Here is a 13,445-nt window from a genome sequence, read left to right as displayed (position 1 = left end):
CCTCCTTAATTGGGAAAATGCTACTCTTCCTCCTGTTTACTTTAAGGCCTGAGCATGCTTCAAAGATAACTAGGATCAGCCTAAAGTGCCAGATTTGCTCCCGTTCTGCTTTACATAAAAACTATTGTATAATCAGCGTATAGTAGATGAGTCAGCTCCATAATCTCCTCTGTCCTTTTTTGAATAAAAATCCCCTTATCCAATTATTAGTATAGGCAAAACCCTCCATAGAAATAATGAACAAGAAGGGGGTGGATCCCCTTGTCCTGAACCCTTTTGCCGGGAAAAACGCAATTGATTCTCCATTATAAGAATGGAGAACCTAGTGTTTTTACTTTTTAGTACAAAAAGTTATCCATCTACCCATCCTCATCTGAAGCCCATCTGAGGGTGTTGATCAGAAAATCCCAATTGGGGTGATCATAAACTTTTTCAATATCTAACTTACATATCACCCCTAGCACTCCACCTTTCATTCTGGTATCGATGCATTCAAGTGCTATAAGAGCATCCATGATCTACCTTTCCTTTGATAAAATCCATTTGATGCTTATTAACCAATTTTTTGATCACTTCCTCCACCCTCTCTACTAGCACCTTGTCAATAATTTTGTAGACTCCAGTAATTACACTTATTGGTTTGAAGTCCCTCAACTCACTTGCCCCCGTCTTCTTTGGAATCAAGGCTACCAAGATGACATTTAATTTTTCTCAAACATTTGGTGGGAATGAAATTATGAAAGGTCTGCATCAAATCCTCTTTAACCAATTCCCAGAAAGCATGAAAAAATGTCATAGTATAGCCATCTAGACAAGGTGCTTTGTCAATAGCACGTAATCCCTGCCCAAAACTCATCCTCTTCTAAGCCCTTTGTTAACCGTTAATGTTCATTGCTTGTGAGTTTCTGAACATCCATTATGTTCAAAGATGGCCTCCATCCTTCAGGTTCTTTATACAAATCTTGATAGAGATGAACAATTGAGCTTTTTGATAGCCAAAAGATCAGTAATCATAATTTCATAATCTCCAGGGGATTAATGGTATTAATCCTTTTGTGAGTTGTAGTTAATTCTATGAAAGAACTTGGTGTTCTTATCACCACACTTGATCCATTGAATCTTGGATCTCTGTCTCCGGTGTATTTCTTCATTCTTTGTCACTTCCTCATAATCCTTTGTTAAACTGGTTGTCATCAACTGCTTATCGTTTGTTAGAGGTCTGAGTTCTTGAGTGGCTTCCAAACTACTTTGTTTCTCCATAATCTGATTTTTTTTCTAGCCCTCCAATTACTCTTGTTATCCATATTCCACTCCTTGAGTCTCTTTTAAAGGAGAATTTTGTAGATAGCTACCACCACAATAAAGGAACCTCCACCCACCAGTCATGCACTTTGTCTCTAAAGCAATCCACATTTAGCAGTTCAGTGTTCCACTTCTTTTCAACATTTGTCTGCATTTGTTGTTGTTGTTGCCTGGCAATGTTCTCCTGCTTTTTTCCATCAATTTTCATGAAATACCAGAGCCCCGCCCTTAAAACTCTGCCCCAAATTCTTTACTAAGTTTAAGAATGTGCTGGTGTATCCAAATTAGAGTGTTGAAAACTGGGTCAACATCTTTATTGGGAATTGCACCTCCAATTGAGTGATATATTCTACTGATAGTTCATCTCATCCACCTTCTCGTTAACTTGCGCGTCTTAAGAACCTATTGGCTCCCAAGTCGTTGCTTTTTCTGCAATGTAATTTCCCAGGTTTTGTTGATCAATCAGAGAATTACTTTCTGCGATTTCAAATCTTTCTATTGTTGCAAAAATTTCCCATCTCCTTGATTGTAGTTTCTTCGTTTCTGTTTTGAGTTAATTCGTTGAAACTGTCGATTCTGTTTTGAATTGATTTGTTGACTGAGTTTGCATGTATTTCGATCTTAAAGTTGTCCATAAATTCGGCCTCATTGGACTTGGTAGTAATAATTGAGTATTAACAACCGGGTCTGGAGTTCTTAGGCCTATCCTTCAGCCCAAATGTTTCTTCTGAAATTAGAAGACCCAGCCGCTGTACTTGTGGGCCCTTCTCGAACAATCTAGTTTCATGTGTCCTAAGATCTTAAAATCCCTTTCTTTTGATGTACCTGCGTGCTCAGTCATATATTGTGCTGGTGTCAGACCTATTTCACAGTTAAATAGGGTTTATCACTCCTTTCATCCTGTGGTTCCTTCATGGATCCTCTCCTTTACATCATATCAGAAATTATATATAGCAGTCGCTTTCTATCACTAATACCAATGGAACATTCTTTCTTACCATCACCTCTCGCTTTCATACGTGCCATGTACAAGTGACTTCTCAGTGACATTTCCTCCTTTCTTTATGTAGCCTCCACAACGGTCACCAACCATCTTGAAGCTTTTCTGAGACCAGAGGTTCAAGGGAACCTGGTAGTCTTATCCAGACACAATCCCTTCTTCCGACTAGCATATGTTTTTTGGCTCCACCATCGGAGTTGTGCCTTGTGTTTCTTCCATACCCATTCGGCAGATAACACATGTTCAGCCACCTTCCTAGATGAAAGTTCGAAGAGAAATTGCCATCACTCATGGACTCCAAACACTGTCTTCCAAGTACTACATGCCATTTACGAACATCATTCAAAGTTGGAAATTACTGTGACTGTTCATGAAATTCTCCTATAATGCATCTGCCCTATAGCTCCTTGTAAGAGATAGTTGAGCCTCCATTGATGCAGATTTTGTTGGTAGTGGTCTGGATCTATGAGGCTTTTGCGACTTCTGTTTCTCTTGAAGGCTTCTTTGAAGAAGGATCCAAATTGCTTGAAGCTGACAACATCTACCTCCTATAATGCATCTGCCATCCTCCCTTTAATGTGGTTTCTGGTGTAATAGTGACATATTTGTTTTCCCATTGAATGGAAATAAGTTGATGTACGTACCATTCTCATTGTATTTAAGAGTGCAAAAGAAGTCTGAGAAATGATCCTTCATGTTCAGTCTCTTGGCCATCTTTCGTTGCCCTTTTGTTGCATCAATATATACAGATACCATCTCATAACTGTAAGATAATCATAACTTCCTCATTAAAAATCTGCTGCATTCTGCCCATGCTACCAAGTTTTGGTACCTGATTTAATTCTAGTAATGTCATAGGATTTGAAACCTGCATTGTAATAAATCCTGTCCTCCTCCATTGCAGAGAGAGTGAGTTGCCAGAAGATCTCCCTGAGGAAGTTGTTGTATTGAAGAGACGGCTAGAAAGGTCTAGCCTTGAAAAGAGTGCTGGGAGCTGATTACGCTTGTTCATATAGCCTTTTATCCAAAGATAACTACATAGCTGTTAGGCTTTTATTGGATAGATTCTGGCTCCTAATTTTGATATCACTCTGTTTCTTTTCTGTCATTATAAATTTCCAACTCACCAACTGATATTTTCTTTTAAATTTTTTCACTTTCAATAAAAATAAAGGTCCACCTTAAACTTGTCCAACCTTCTCTCCATCTTCCTTGTAACTGGAACAGACACATAAATATGTGCGTAGAACATCAAGAAACCTTTTCAAACCACGAGATTGGTGACTTGACTTCCAAAATCTATTGGCCCTACCTTATAAGCAGAATACCACACTTGACAACCAAATACTAGAAATTAGAAGAGGGCACTAGTGAAAACCATCGACCAAAGATGTCGTGTAGAAAGGTCACAAGATGTACTTTTCACTTGGTTAGCAGTATGGGAGATCATGCTCACAACAAAAAACTAAAGGAAGAATGGACTATATAGGTCAGTTGGTGCTACATTTGCAAATGCTCAAGAGATTGATCACTTACTGTTACACTGTCAGATTGATAGCCAATTATGGCTAACTGTGTTAATTTTGTTGAGCAGATAGTGGACGACACAAACCACAATCAAGGATAAGTTATACAACTGGACCTCTAAATGAAGGAAAATGAGGTGTAGAGCTTGGGAAGTAACCCTTTTGTCCCTTAAGTGGGTTGTATAGAGACAAAGAACATGAAACTTTTTTTTGAGAAGGTAAAGAAACATGAAACTTTTGAAAGGTGGTTAGTACTTTAGTACAAATAGTTCTGTTGTCTTCTGGGTCTAGTCAATTTTTAGAGCACCAATGAGGTCCCAGTTAGGATAGATGCTTCAATGTTCTTTGCAGTGAATCTTATCTTTGAAACCTATTTACTTTTTGTATGCCCCTTGTATACTGAAGATTATCTCATCACGTCAAATAAAATATTTACCTTGTCTAAAATATTAGCAAAAAGAAGAAACACTTGTTTTTTGCAGAAGAAGGAAAGTTTAGCATACCAATCCAACACTGCATCCGAGCACAAGGAGATACCCTTATTACATCTGGTGGAGGAACGCCGATGTTCAAACACAGAACAAGGGCAACACATCCCGTCTTCATCTGCAATAAGTTTTGCAAGTTTAGATGGTAAAGATATCAAACATTTGTTTTTGTATGAGAACTTAGCCCGAACACTGTAAGATATCAGCTAGCTCACTATTAAGATTGAAACAAAAGGTCAGCAAGTACTACATATATATATATGATTTTCTCTTTGTACATTAGTAACAAGCAACAAGTGCAGAAAATGGAGTGGCAAGCCCATTATCCACCGAGTTCTGAACCATGTGCCACAGCCCACGGGCTCTCAGGCATATCTTGGTAATAAAGTAACGCATAAAGTAACAAGCAGCAGGTATAAAGCAAATCGAATCAAGCATTTAACAAATCCAAATTTTATCTTTAGACTTGGGCAAGACTGTAAGCAGCAAGAACAGCTTTAGATAACTTTTTTGTTGCCTGAATAAAGAAGCTCTAAACAACTTTTTTTTTTGCAAAGAAGAAAATGATTCCATCTTAAAATTACTTTCACTTAAATGGTAAGTTGAGTTGTTGAAGAGAATAACAGCAAAAGCATCACAAGGTTAAAGTATGCACAGCAGATAATTGAGTAAGCCCAATTTAGCAATAATCAAGAAATAGCAGAAAAGTTCTAATGCCATAACACAAACAGTCATTAATACATTCAGAAATATAAGAGAAGCTGACAACAGTTTGTACTTCATAATAGCCCTTCTTCTGGTAATCTGGTTTCACCAAGCTCTATTTAGATTAGAAGTCCTAGTAAAACCTTTGACTTTTTTCACAAAGTTTATTTCTAGATGTAAATAATAACAAGTGGAAAACAAAATTCCCAGATAATCTACAATGTGTCATAGTGGGACAATTGCAGATTTATGCACATCGCAAGACTGGAATTTGAATCTTAGAAGGAATATTAATGATGGGGAATGAAGACGATGTATATCTTGCTACAAATGCTAAGCGACATAGTGTAGCAGTTGAACGTCAACAAAATAGACTCTATCAGTTGGAGGGGTCACTCCAGGGGTACCTTCTCAGTTAGAAGTTGTTGAAGTATGCTGGATTTTAGCAACAATGTGAGTGTTGGCCTTAGAAAAAAATATGGTACAACAAGGCATCTACAAATGTCTCTTGCTTCTTCTGGATTGTGGATAGGGAGGCATGCCTCGCACAAAACAATCTCCCAGGGGTTTTCAGTTGTGCAGTAGATGTCCATTATGTGAAGAACAATCTTGAAGAAGTTACCCGCCTTGTTTTGCATTGCAGGGTTACAAATCAGTTATGGAACATGTTCTTGTCAATTTTTGGTATGTCTTGGACCATGCCTAACTTCATTATAGAAATCCTGAAGTGCTGTACAGGGAAAAAATTTGCAGGAAAGCTCAAAAGACCTGGAGCACTGTTCCTCAAGTTATCTGGTGGCCTGTTTAGCTTGGTAAAGATAGAAGAATCTTTAAAGGCAAAAGAAGAAACATACAGCACATTAAACTTAGATAGATTTGTCGACCGTTTTTTGGTGCAAAGTAGTTTTTGTACCAGATGTAGATGATATTTTAGACAGAATAGCTGATTTGCACAAATTGTGATTGCACTGGCTTATAGTGCAAATATTTTATACTATATATTATTTACCCATCAAAAATGGAATCTCAAGTGTTTATCACATTTATTACTCTGCTTCCACATACAATATAGGTCCAGTATATAAGAGCTTCCCTTTTTCTTCAATACTCCTAGAAGAGCAAAAGAGAGAGATCTTAGTGTTTCTCAGATCAAAAACTCAGAGCTTCCCTTTCTCTTCAATAATCCTACTGCATAATGTAATATTAGGTGGTTGTTCATTTAGGCACAGTTTTGGCTCATGGAGCATCTATTTAGAATCCGGTTTCTACTGGTAAGCATGTTTAAGATAACATTTACATCATTTATAAATAACTAGCTGCGCCAAGATGATAGAATATGCCTAATGTTTCAGGCTAAATATATTTTCCTTTTTGCCTCCTCACAAAATTCTATAATTTTTTCCGAACCAAAAAATCCACAGTATAGCAAAAGGAATAGTGTTCCATATGTTATCATTATTTTGCAAACCCTTTCTGCTCAATTCTTGTGAAAAGGCAAGTATGGTTAGTCAGATTGTCTGGTGAACATACAAAACAACAAAGAATATGGACATAACTGGTAGCTGACTATCTTTGGTATACTAAAAGTGTATCTACATTCTACACCATGTGCAGTAGCAGTAAGAAAAGCATGAGAACACTTCAATTGAGAATATCACTTTCAAAGTGAGTAATGATTGGAAGTTCCTTGGAAAGCTTTAATGTTTTGAAATACACCAGACCTAAGGCAACTTTCACAAGGTGGCTCACTCTCCATGGAAAGCTTCTCACGTCTAATAGATTGATTAAATGGGGCATTGATGTTAGCCCCAACTGCTCACTTTGTGCTACCCACCCGGAGATACGGACCATCTGTTTGTAGAATGTGAATACACTAGAAAGGTATGAAATGCCATATTGAAATGGATGCACAAGGATGAATGTCCTGCTACCACATGGTCGCAAATGGTTGACTGGGGAATTGCAAATGGGAAGGGGAAATCTCAGATAGCCCAGGTGTTCAAGATAGTGTTTGCAGAAACATGTCACTTTATTTCGCTTGAAAGAAATCAAAGGATTTTTGAAGGATAAAGGGCAGATGCCGCGGTCATTGTCCGGGAAGTGGCTCACCTGTGTTCCAAGACTTCAGACATTAGTCCATACTTTTTTTTGTAATGACTACAGATGTATAAGGTCAAGGCGCAACTGGATACGGAGATAACTCCCTATGATCTAATCTCCAATCCAGTAGAAATTGGTTTATAGTTAGGTTCATTTTCTAGAATAGCTAGTTGAGTTGACTTAGCTGCTTTGTAATTCTTTCCTGGTGATAAATAAAGTTTTTAGTTACCCAAAAAGAAATTATTGGAAGCTAGCTTTTTTGGAGTCATAATTGAATTGGTCACTTCCCTCTAAAAGACAAATTCCCTGACTTGCCCAAATTAACCAATTATCCTAATTCCACAATAGCTAGCTGCTACAAAGGAGAAGGTACTTGGAACTTCACATTTAGAAGGAATCTTAATGACAGGGAAATTGAAACGGTTGTTGCCTTATTGAGAATATCAAAGTGAGCAATGATTGGAAGCTAGCTATTTGGACTCACATTTGAATTGGTCACTTCCCTCTGAAAGACCAATTTCCTGACTTGTACAAATTAACCAGTCATCCTAATTCCACAAGAGCAAGCTACAAAGAAGAAGGTGATTGGAACTGCACATTAAGAAGTAACCTTAATACATGGGAAATTGGAAAAGGCGTCCTGTCTGGAACTCTTAATACAAATTTTCACCTGTACAAGGCTCCCAGCAAGTTCTTCGGCCTGGACTCAGATATGGAATACTAAAGCACCATTCAAAGTGGAATGTTTCTGTATGACTAGTAGCAAAAAATGCATGTTTGACACATGAAAAATCCTCCAGAGAAGGGGAATCTAATTCTGCAACTGGTGTCAGCTATGTGGAGAGAATTTTGAAACAATGAATAACATTTTCATTCATTGCAAGGTGACAGATGAACTTTTTGCACAAATTTTTGAAATAGCAGGAAATAACTCAATTCAAGAGATTAAGTTTAACTGCAGAATTTTGCTTTCTTTTTTGGAAAAAAGAAGAATTTGTTAATGAAGCAGAATCAATACTGTAAAAGAGCTTTTCTTTGGGGTTTTTTGCTCAGCTATAATTACAACAACACTTTGTGCACATCCAAATAACCTTTTCATAGCCTTTCTCTCCCTCGCTTTCGCGAGTTTATACAATTCTTATCCCACCTGCTCAAAGGAGAAGAAAATGTATTCATGGAAATACTTAGAACGTGGAGAAGGATCTGGATTCACTTTTTTATTTGATTCATACCCACATAAAGGCTTTTCCTGATTAAGAAAACATTAATCTAATGCCAACAATCATGTTGTACATCACAACTTCTAAATTAGGTTGCATGCCTGTGCCACCATGCCGCTGGTTTAGATGCTCATGCCTTCATGCAACTTTGAGATTGAATCTTTCACGGCCATATCCAACAAAGACACTAGACGGTAGACACATGTTTGAAGTATTCACATTGGGAAAAAATTATATCACCTTACATAGTACATCATGGCTGACTCATATTAAAAAAATATTGTCAAATACAAATCAAAGAAACTAATGGTTTGATGGAAACTTTAACAGCTTGTTACCAATGTTAGCGTTGTGGAGTTTTCATGTTTATTTTGACAGACAAGTAGAAAATTTAACCTTCTGCTCAGATGAGCATCATCCTCCCATATATATTTCTTCACCTTGAACAAATGAAGGTTACACTAAACTAATATCCAAGAAAATCCTAAGAAGAAACTAATAACCTTCGGTAAAGATAACAGAATCTGAAACTATTTCAATCAAATAGGGGGAAAAAATGAAAGCACAAATTAGAACAGTATTATTACTGAATTTAAGTAGAATGAGAATTAAAGATTCCTATGGCTGATTCCAATCAATTTGTTATTGATGCATTGTTGATAGATTTAGGTGACAATTGAAACTAGTTTATTCAAAATGTGCTTCCAAATTAAGAATTGCAATAAAAACAAATGTATAAGGAGGCACATCTTACCCGGTTCTTATTCCGCCACTTAGAGACCAAATCAGTATTAGCCGGTGAAGGAGGGACATACGCCTCAAACTCATCAGGACGAAGCTCACGAAACCATACAAATGGCCGTACATCATTCATACTTGTCTCTGTCGTCGTCTTCATCTCATTTTCAGCAGCAACAACAGTAAAGCTACCATCATTGTTTCTGTCGCCATCTTCATAATCTTCAGACTCCTCCACAACAGCTGATAACTGAGAAATCGTCAAATCTCCCAATGCCATTTGAATTGTATAACCTTGATCACTAATCAGATAAATTCTGAACAGCAACTCAAAAAAGAGTTAGAACGAAAATGCAAGATGTTTGTGATGAGGTGAGATACGATTGTTGAGATTAATCAAACGAAGCCGGAAACCATATACGGTGAGAGATTGAGATTCACTGTAAAGCTCAAGCTCAAAATCGTCCTGCTAAGAACCCTAGAAGCAAGGTGCACCAGAATGGGAAGCCATGGACAGGCGGAGAAAGTGAGGAAGAGAAGCAAATATATAGGGGTATGAAAGAGGAAAAGGAAGTTTTGAAATTATCAAAATGGTCCTTCAAGAAAGGGTATTATACTATTCGTGTCCTTATATATATCACGTATTTAAAATGATCCCTCAATATATAAGAAGTCATTTTAGTCTTCAATTTATATACTAACTATAACTAATCAAATTAGTTCTTAATTTATGAAAAGAAAAATTATTTCAGTTCATGAAATGATAATTTTAATTTAGATCTTAAAAATGACAATACAAAGTAAAAATTATTGAGTTTAGAAACATAAAATAATGAAAGTAAAACTTTTCTATTGTAATCAAATCTTATATAATGAGAATAAAGTTCAATTTTATAATTTTGATTAAAATTTTTGTATTAATAATAATCGTATGTTTTTGTGTTTGAAAATATAACTTACTTATGTCTCTTGTTGCAATGTGTGTGTAGACACTGAAATTATGTTTAATTGGGACTATACAAGATTGTATTAAACTCAAATTAGAATTTTTGGAGGCTACTCAACCCTAAACTCTAGTTTATGCCTATATAAAAGGTACTAAATTCCCTTAAAAGGAATCTCGGAAATTTCATAAAGAGATCAAGATCTCGAACACTCCACAAATTGATGGTTTATTTATAAAGACAGGTCATAAATCATCCTAGTTCGAGAAATACGCCACTAACGGCCCTCGAATCATAGATAAATTCTAGGAGAGTAGAATCAAGGGATCAACAGAATTTCGTTTTGCAACAAATTTTAAACATGTGGAAAATAAATAAACCATACAAATAAAATATGAAAAAATATGATTTTATTAATCAAGATAGATTGCGGGTACAATTATGTCAATCCTAATCCATCGAAATGATTATTTTAGTTTTAAATCTTAAAAATGACAATACAAATAAAAGTTGTTGAGTTTAGAAACATAAAATAATGAAAGTAAAACTTTCTTATCATAATCAAATCTTATATAATGATAATAAAGGTCAATGTTTGTTAGTTTTGCTATTTTTGATCAAAATTCTTTTATCAATAATTAGTTTTTGCGTTTGAAAATATAAATAGATTGTTTGACTTACATGTGACAGAGGAAAAGTATAATTTTTGTTTCTTTTACGTGATTATGTAGTTTACGTTTAGATCTGTGCAAAGGGCTTCAACTCTGTGTGCAAGGGCTTCAGTTTTTTCTTTCCATTACTTCTTCTACATTTATTATTATTTATTTAGAGGATTTTTGCTTGACTTAATTCTTGTTTTTGTTATTTACTTTCATTCATCAAGTATAATCTATAATTCATATAAATATTGTGTGTGTAATTAAATATCGATTAATACTAAATTTAGGATGATATATAAATATTAATAAAATCATATTTAAATAAGAGTTTCTTAACAAATTAAGTTTTAAAAATGACGGATATTATTATAACATAATTTTTGAATTAAAGGTTCTTTCGATACTTTACCGACATTCACACAGAGTAAAGATAATTGAGTTAAAGTTCCAGTGGCGGAGTCAGAATTTTCAATATGGGAATTTAAAATCCGAAGGAGTAAACATATATATGAACTAGTCGAAAGGGGTTTGACGTCTATTATATACAAATAAAAAATAATTTTAACCGTACAAATATAATAATATTTTCCTCTGAAAAGGGTTCAGATGAAATCCCTAAAGACATACTGGCTCCGCACACCCCTGGTTAAAGCAACAACTTTTATTTTTTTCTCGTTAGATGATTTTTTTATAAAAGTCCAAATTTTTAACCTAAAAAATCTCTCATTTTTTCAAAATTTTAGAGAATAGGGTCTCTTATATCTATATAAAAAAAAATGAAGTACTTAAGTATATATCTAAAAGATTAGAATAACTAAAAGAATATTGCAAAAAATACATGTTAGATCAATTTATTTATATGAATCAAAAAAATAAATAACTCGAATTATAATTCAAAATTGAAGAAAATAATATGTTTATCCCATTTAGACAATATGACTCATGACCTTCGAATTTTGAATCATCATCTATATTTGCAAAAAGTTTTCAATAAGATTCAATGAACCTTTAATATCTCATTTAATTATTGAAATAAAGTGTCACCTAAAAAAAACATAATCTTAAGTTTAAAATAAATTTGTATATATAAAAGAATTTAATCAAAGAAACTATGGTTTGAAATAATAATACAACTATGTTTCTTGCTACAAGAACAAAGTTCTGTTATAATGAAAATTGAACAAGAAACATGTGTACTTCATTGTTGCATGACACACGTGGTGGAGGGAGGAAAAATAAAGTTTTTTTTTTTTTACGTGACTCTGTATTTTAAGCTTTGATTTGTGCGAAGAGCTTCAGTTCTATTTTATTTTTATTTTTGTCTTTTTCAGTATTTATGCATGAAAGAGTTTTTAGTTTTTTTGCATTACTTTATATTTATTTATTACCAGTTCAAAATACATGTTTTGCACATTGCTACAAGAATGCAATTATATTATAAGGAAAAATTAAAAAAATGTGTACTTCATTGTTGCACGACACACATGATGGAGAGAGAGAAATATATATATTTTATTCTTTAATGTGATCGTATTGCACGTGTACATCATATTAAGATTATCTAAAATATATATTTCTCTTTACATTAAGCACTCTTTTAATTGCATTAATATATAGATTAATATAGATAGAGAGAGATATTCACACACATTATAAAAATATATACTTAACTTTATTATTGCACGACACACAATAATGAAGGGAGGAAAATTATAATTTTTACTTCTTTCACGTGATTCTGTAATTTGCGCATTAATTTGTGCTAAGGGCTTCAACTCTTTTTGTTTTTGTCTTTTTGCGTTAATGTGTGCAAGAACTTCATTTTTTTCTTTCTATTACTTCTTCTATATTTATTATTATCTATTTATCAAATAGCCTGTTTTTTTGTTGGACTTAATTCTTGATTTTTTTAATTTACCTTCTTTCATCAAGTTGTTATTCTCTAATTGATATAAGTGTTGTGTGTATTGGATATCAATTATTGATCAGTTTTAAGTTTTTAATGACACATAAATATATTAATAAAAATACTTTTAAATAGTTATTTTTTAAAAAAATATGTTTTATAAATGATAAATATTATTATGTCAAATTTTTGAATTTAAAGGTTCTTTCGATTTTTTACCGACATTCATTCTAAGTAAAATAATTAGTTGAAGCTATAACTTTTTTTTCTCAACTATATGATATTAGATGATTCTTTTATAAAGTCTAGACTGTTAACGTGAAAAATTTCTTGTTTTCCCAAATTTTCAGAAAATAAGGTCTCTTATTCGTAAAAAGGAACGAATTACTTATGTATATATCTTTAAGATTAGAATATCTAAAAGAAAATGTTGCTAAATATGCGGGTGTGTTTTGATATGAATGAAAATGTTTTCCTAGAAAATATTTTTTTGAAAAACAACTAAATTTTGGATTTATTTTCTCATGTTTGGTTGGTGAGTAGAAAATATTTTCTAGAAATGATTTTTAGTGTTTAATTTATGAATGAAAAATATTTTTTATTTTTTTACTAGAGTAGAAAATTATTTATGAAATTGAAAATATCTTTTAGAAACTTTTTTTTTTGGATGGGTGTGGGGAGGGTGGGTATGTATGGGTAGGTGAAAAAATAAAATTTTGAAATTGAAAATATTTTTTAAAAACAAAATTAAATTTTTGGGGGGTTGGTGGGTGGGCTGGCGGGTGGTGGGCAGGGTTAGGTGAAAAATAAAAATTGAAGTTTAAAATATTTTTTAAAAATAAAATTAACTTTTTTTT

General features: G+C 33.8%; 1 protein-coding gene across 2 annotated transcripts; it reads right to left on the bottom strand.

Moving 5' to 3' along the window:
* Positions 1–4,254: 4,254 nt before the first annotated feature.
* LOC107001587 (regulatory-associated protein of TOR 1-like) lies at positions 4,255–9,614 on the bottom strand. 2 transcript variants are annotated; one of them, XM_027912180.1, is made up of 2 exons: positions 9,096–9,612; positions 4,255–4,434 (listed from the first exon to the last, which is right to left on the bottom strand). In XM_027912180.1, exons 1-2 carry the CDS (start codon positions 9,357–9,359, stop codon positions 4,270–4,272), a joined length of 429 nt encoding a protein of 142 aa, XP_027767981.1. In that variant the 5' UTR covers positions 9,360–9,612; the 3' UTR covers positions 4,255–4,269. The 2 variants fall into 2 exon arrangements, with proteins under 2 accessions (XP_027767981.1, XP_027767982.1); XM_027912181.1 differs by lacking the exon at positions 4,255–4,434 and adding an exon at positions 5,014–5,751 and having other exon boundaries at positions 9,096–9,614.
* Positions 9,615–13,445: the final 3,831 nt, after the last annotated feature.

The sequence above is a fragment of the Solanum pennellii genome, chromosome 10 (assembly GCF_001406875.1).
Source record: "Solanum pennellii chromosome 10, SPENNV200".
Lineage (NCBI taxonomy): Eukaryota > Viridiplantae > Streptophyta > Magnoliopsida > Solanales > Solanaceae > Solanum > Solanum pennellii.
The sequence above is the reverse complement of the archived record's forward strand: the minus strand, read 5'-3'. Positions and strand labels throughout refer to the sequence as shown.

Coding starts and splice junctions, on each gene's coding strand:
- LOC107001587 (XM_027912180.1), bottom strand. CDS start 9,359: ATGGCATTGGGAGATTTGACGATTTCTCAGTTATCAGCTGTTGTGGAG. Junction 4,435..9,095: donor AGTGGCGGAATAAGAACCGG/GTAAGATGTGCC, acceptor AACTTATTGCAG/ATGAAGACGGGATGTGTTGC.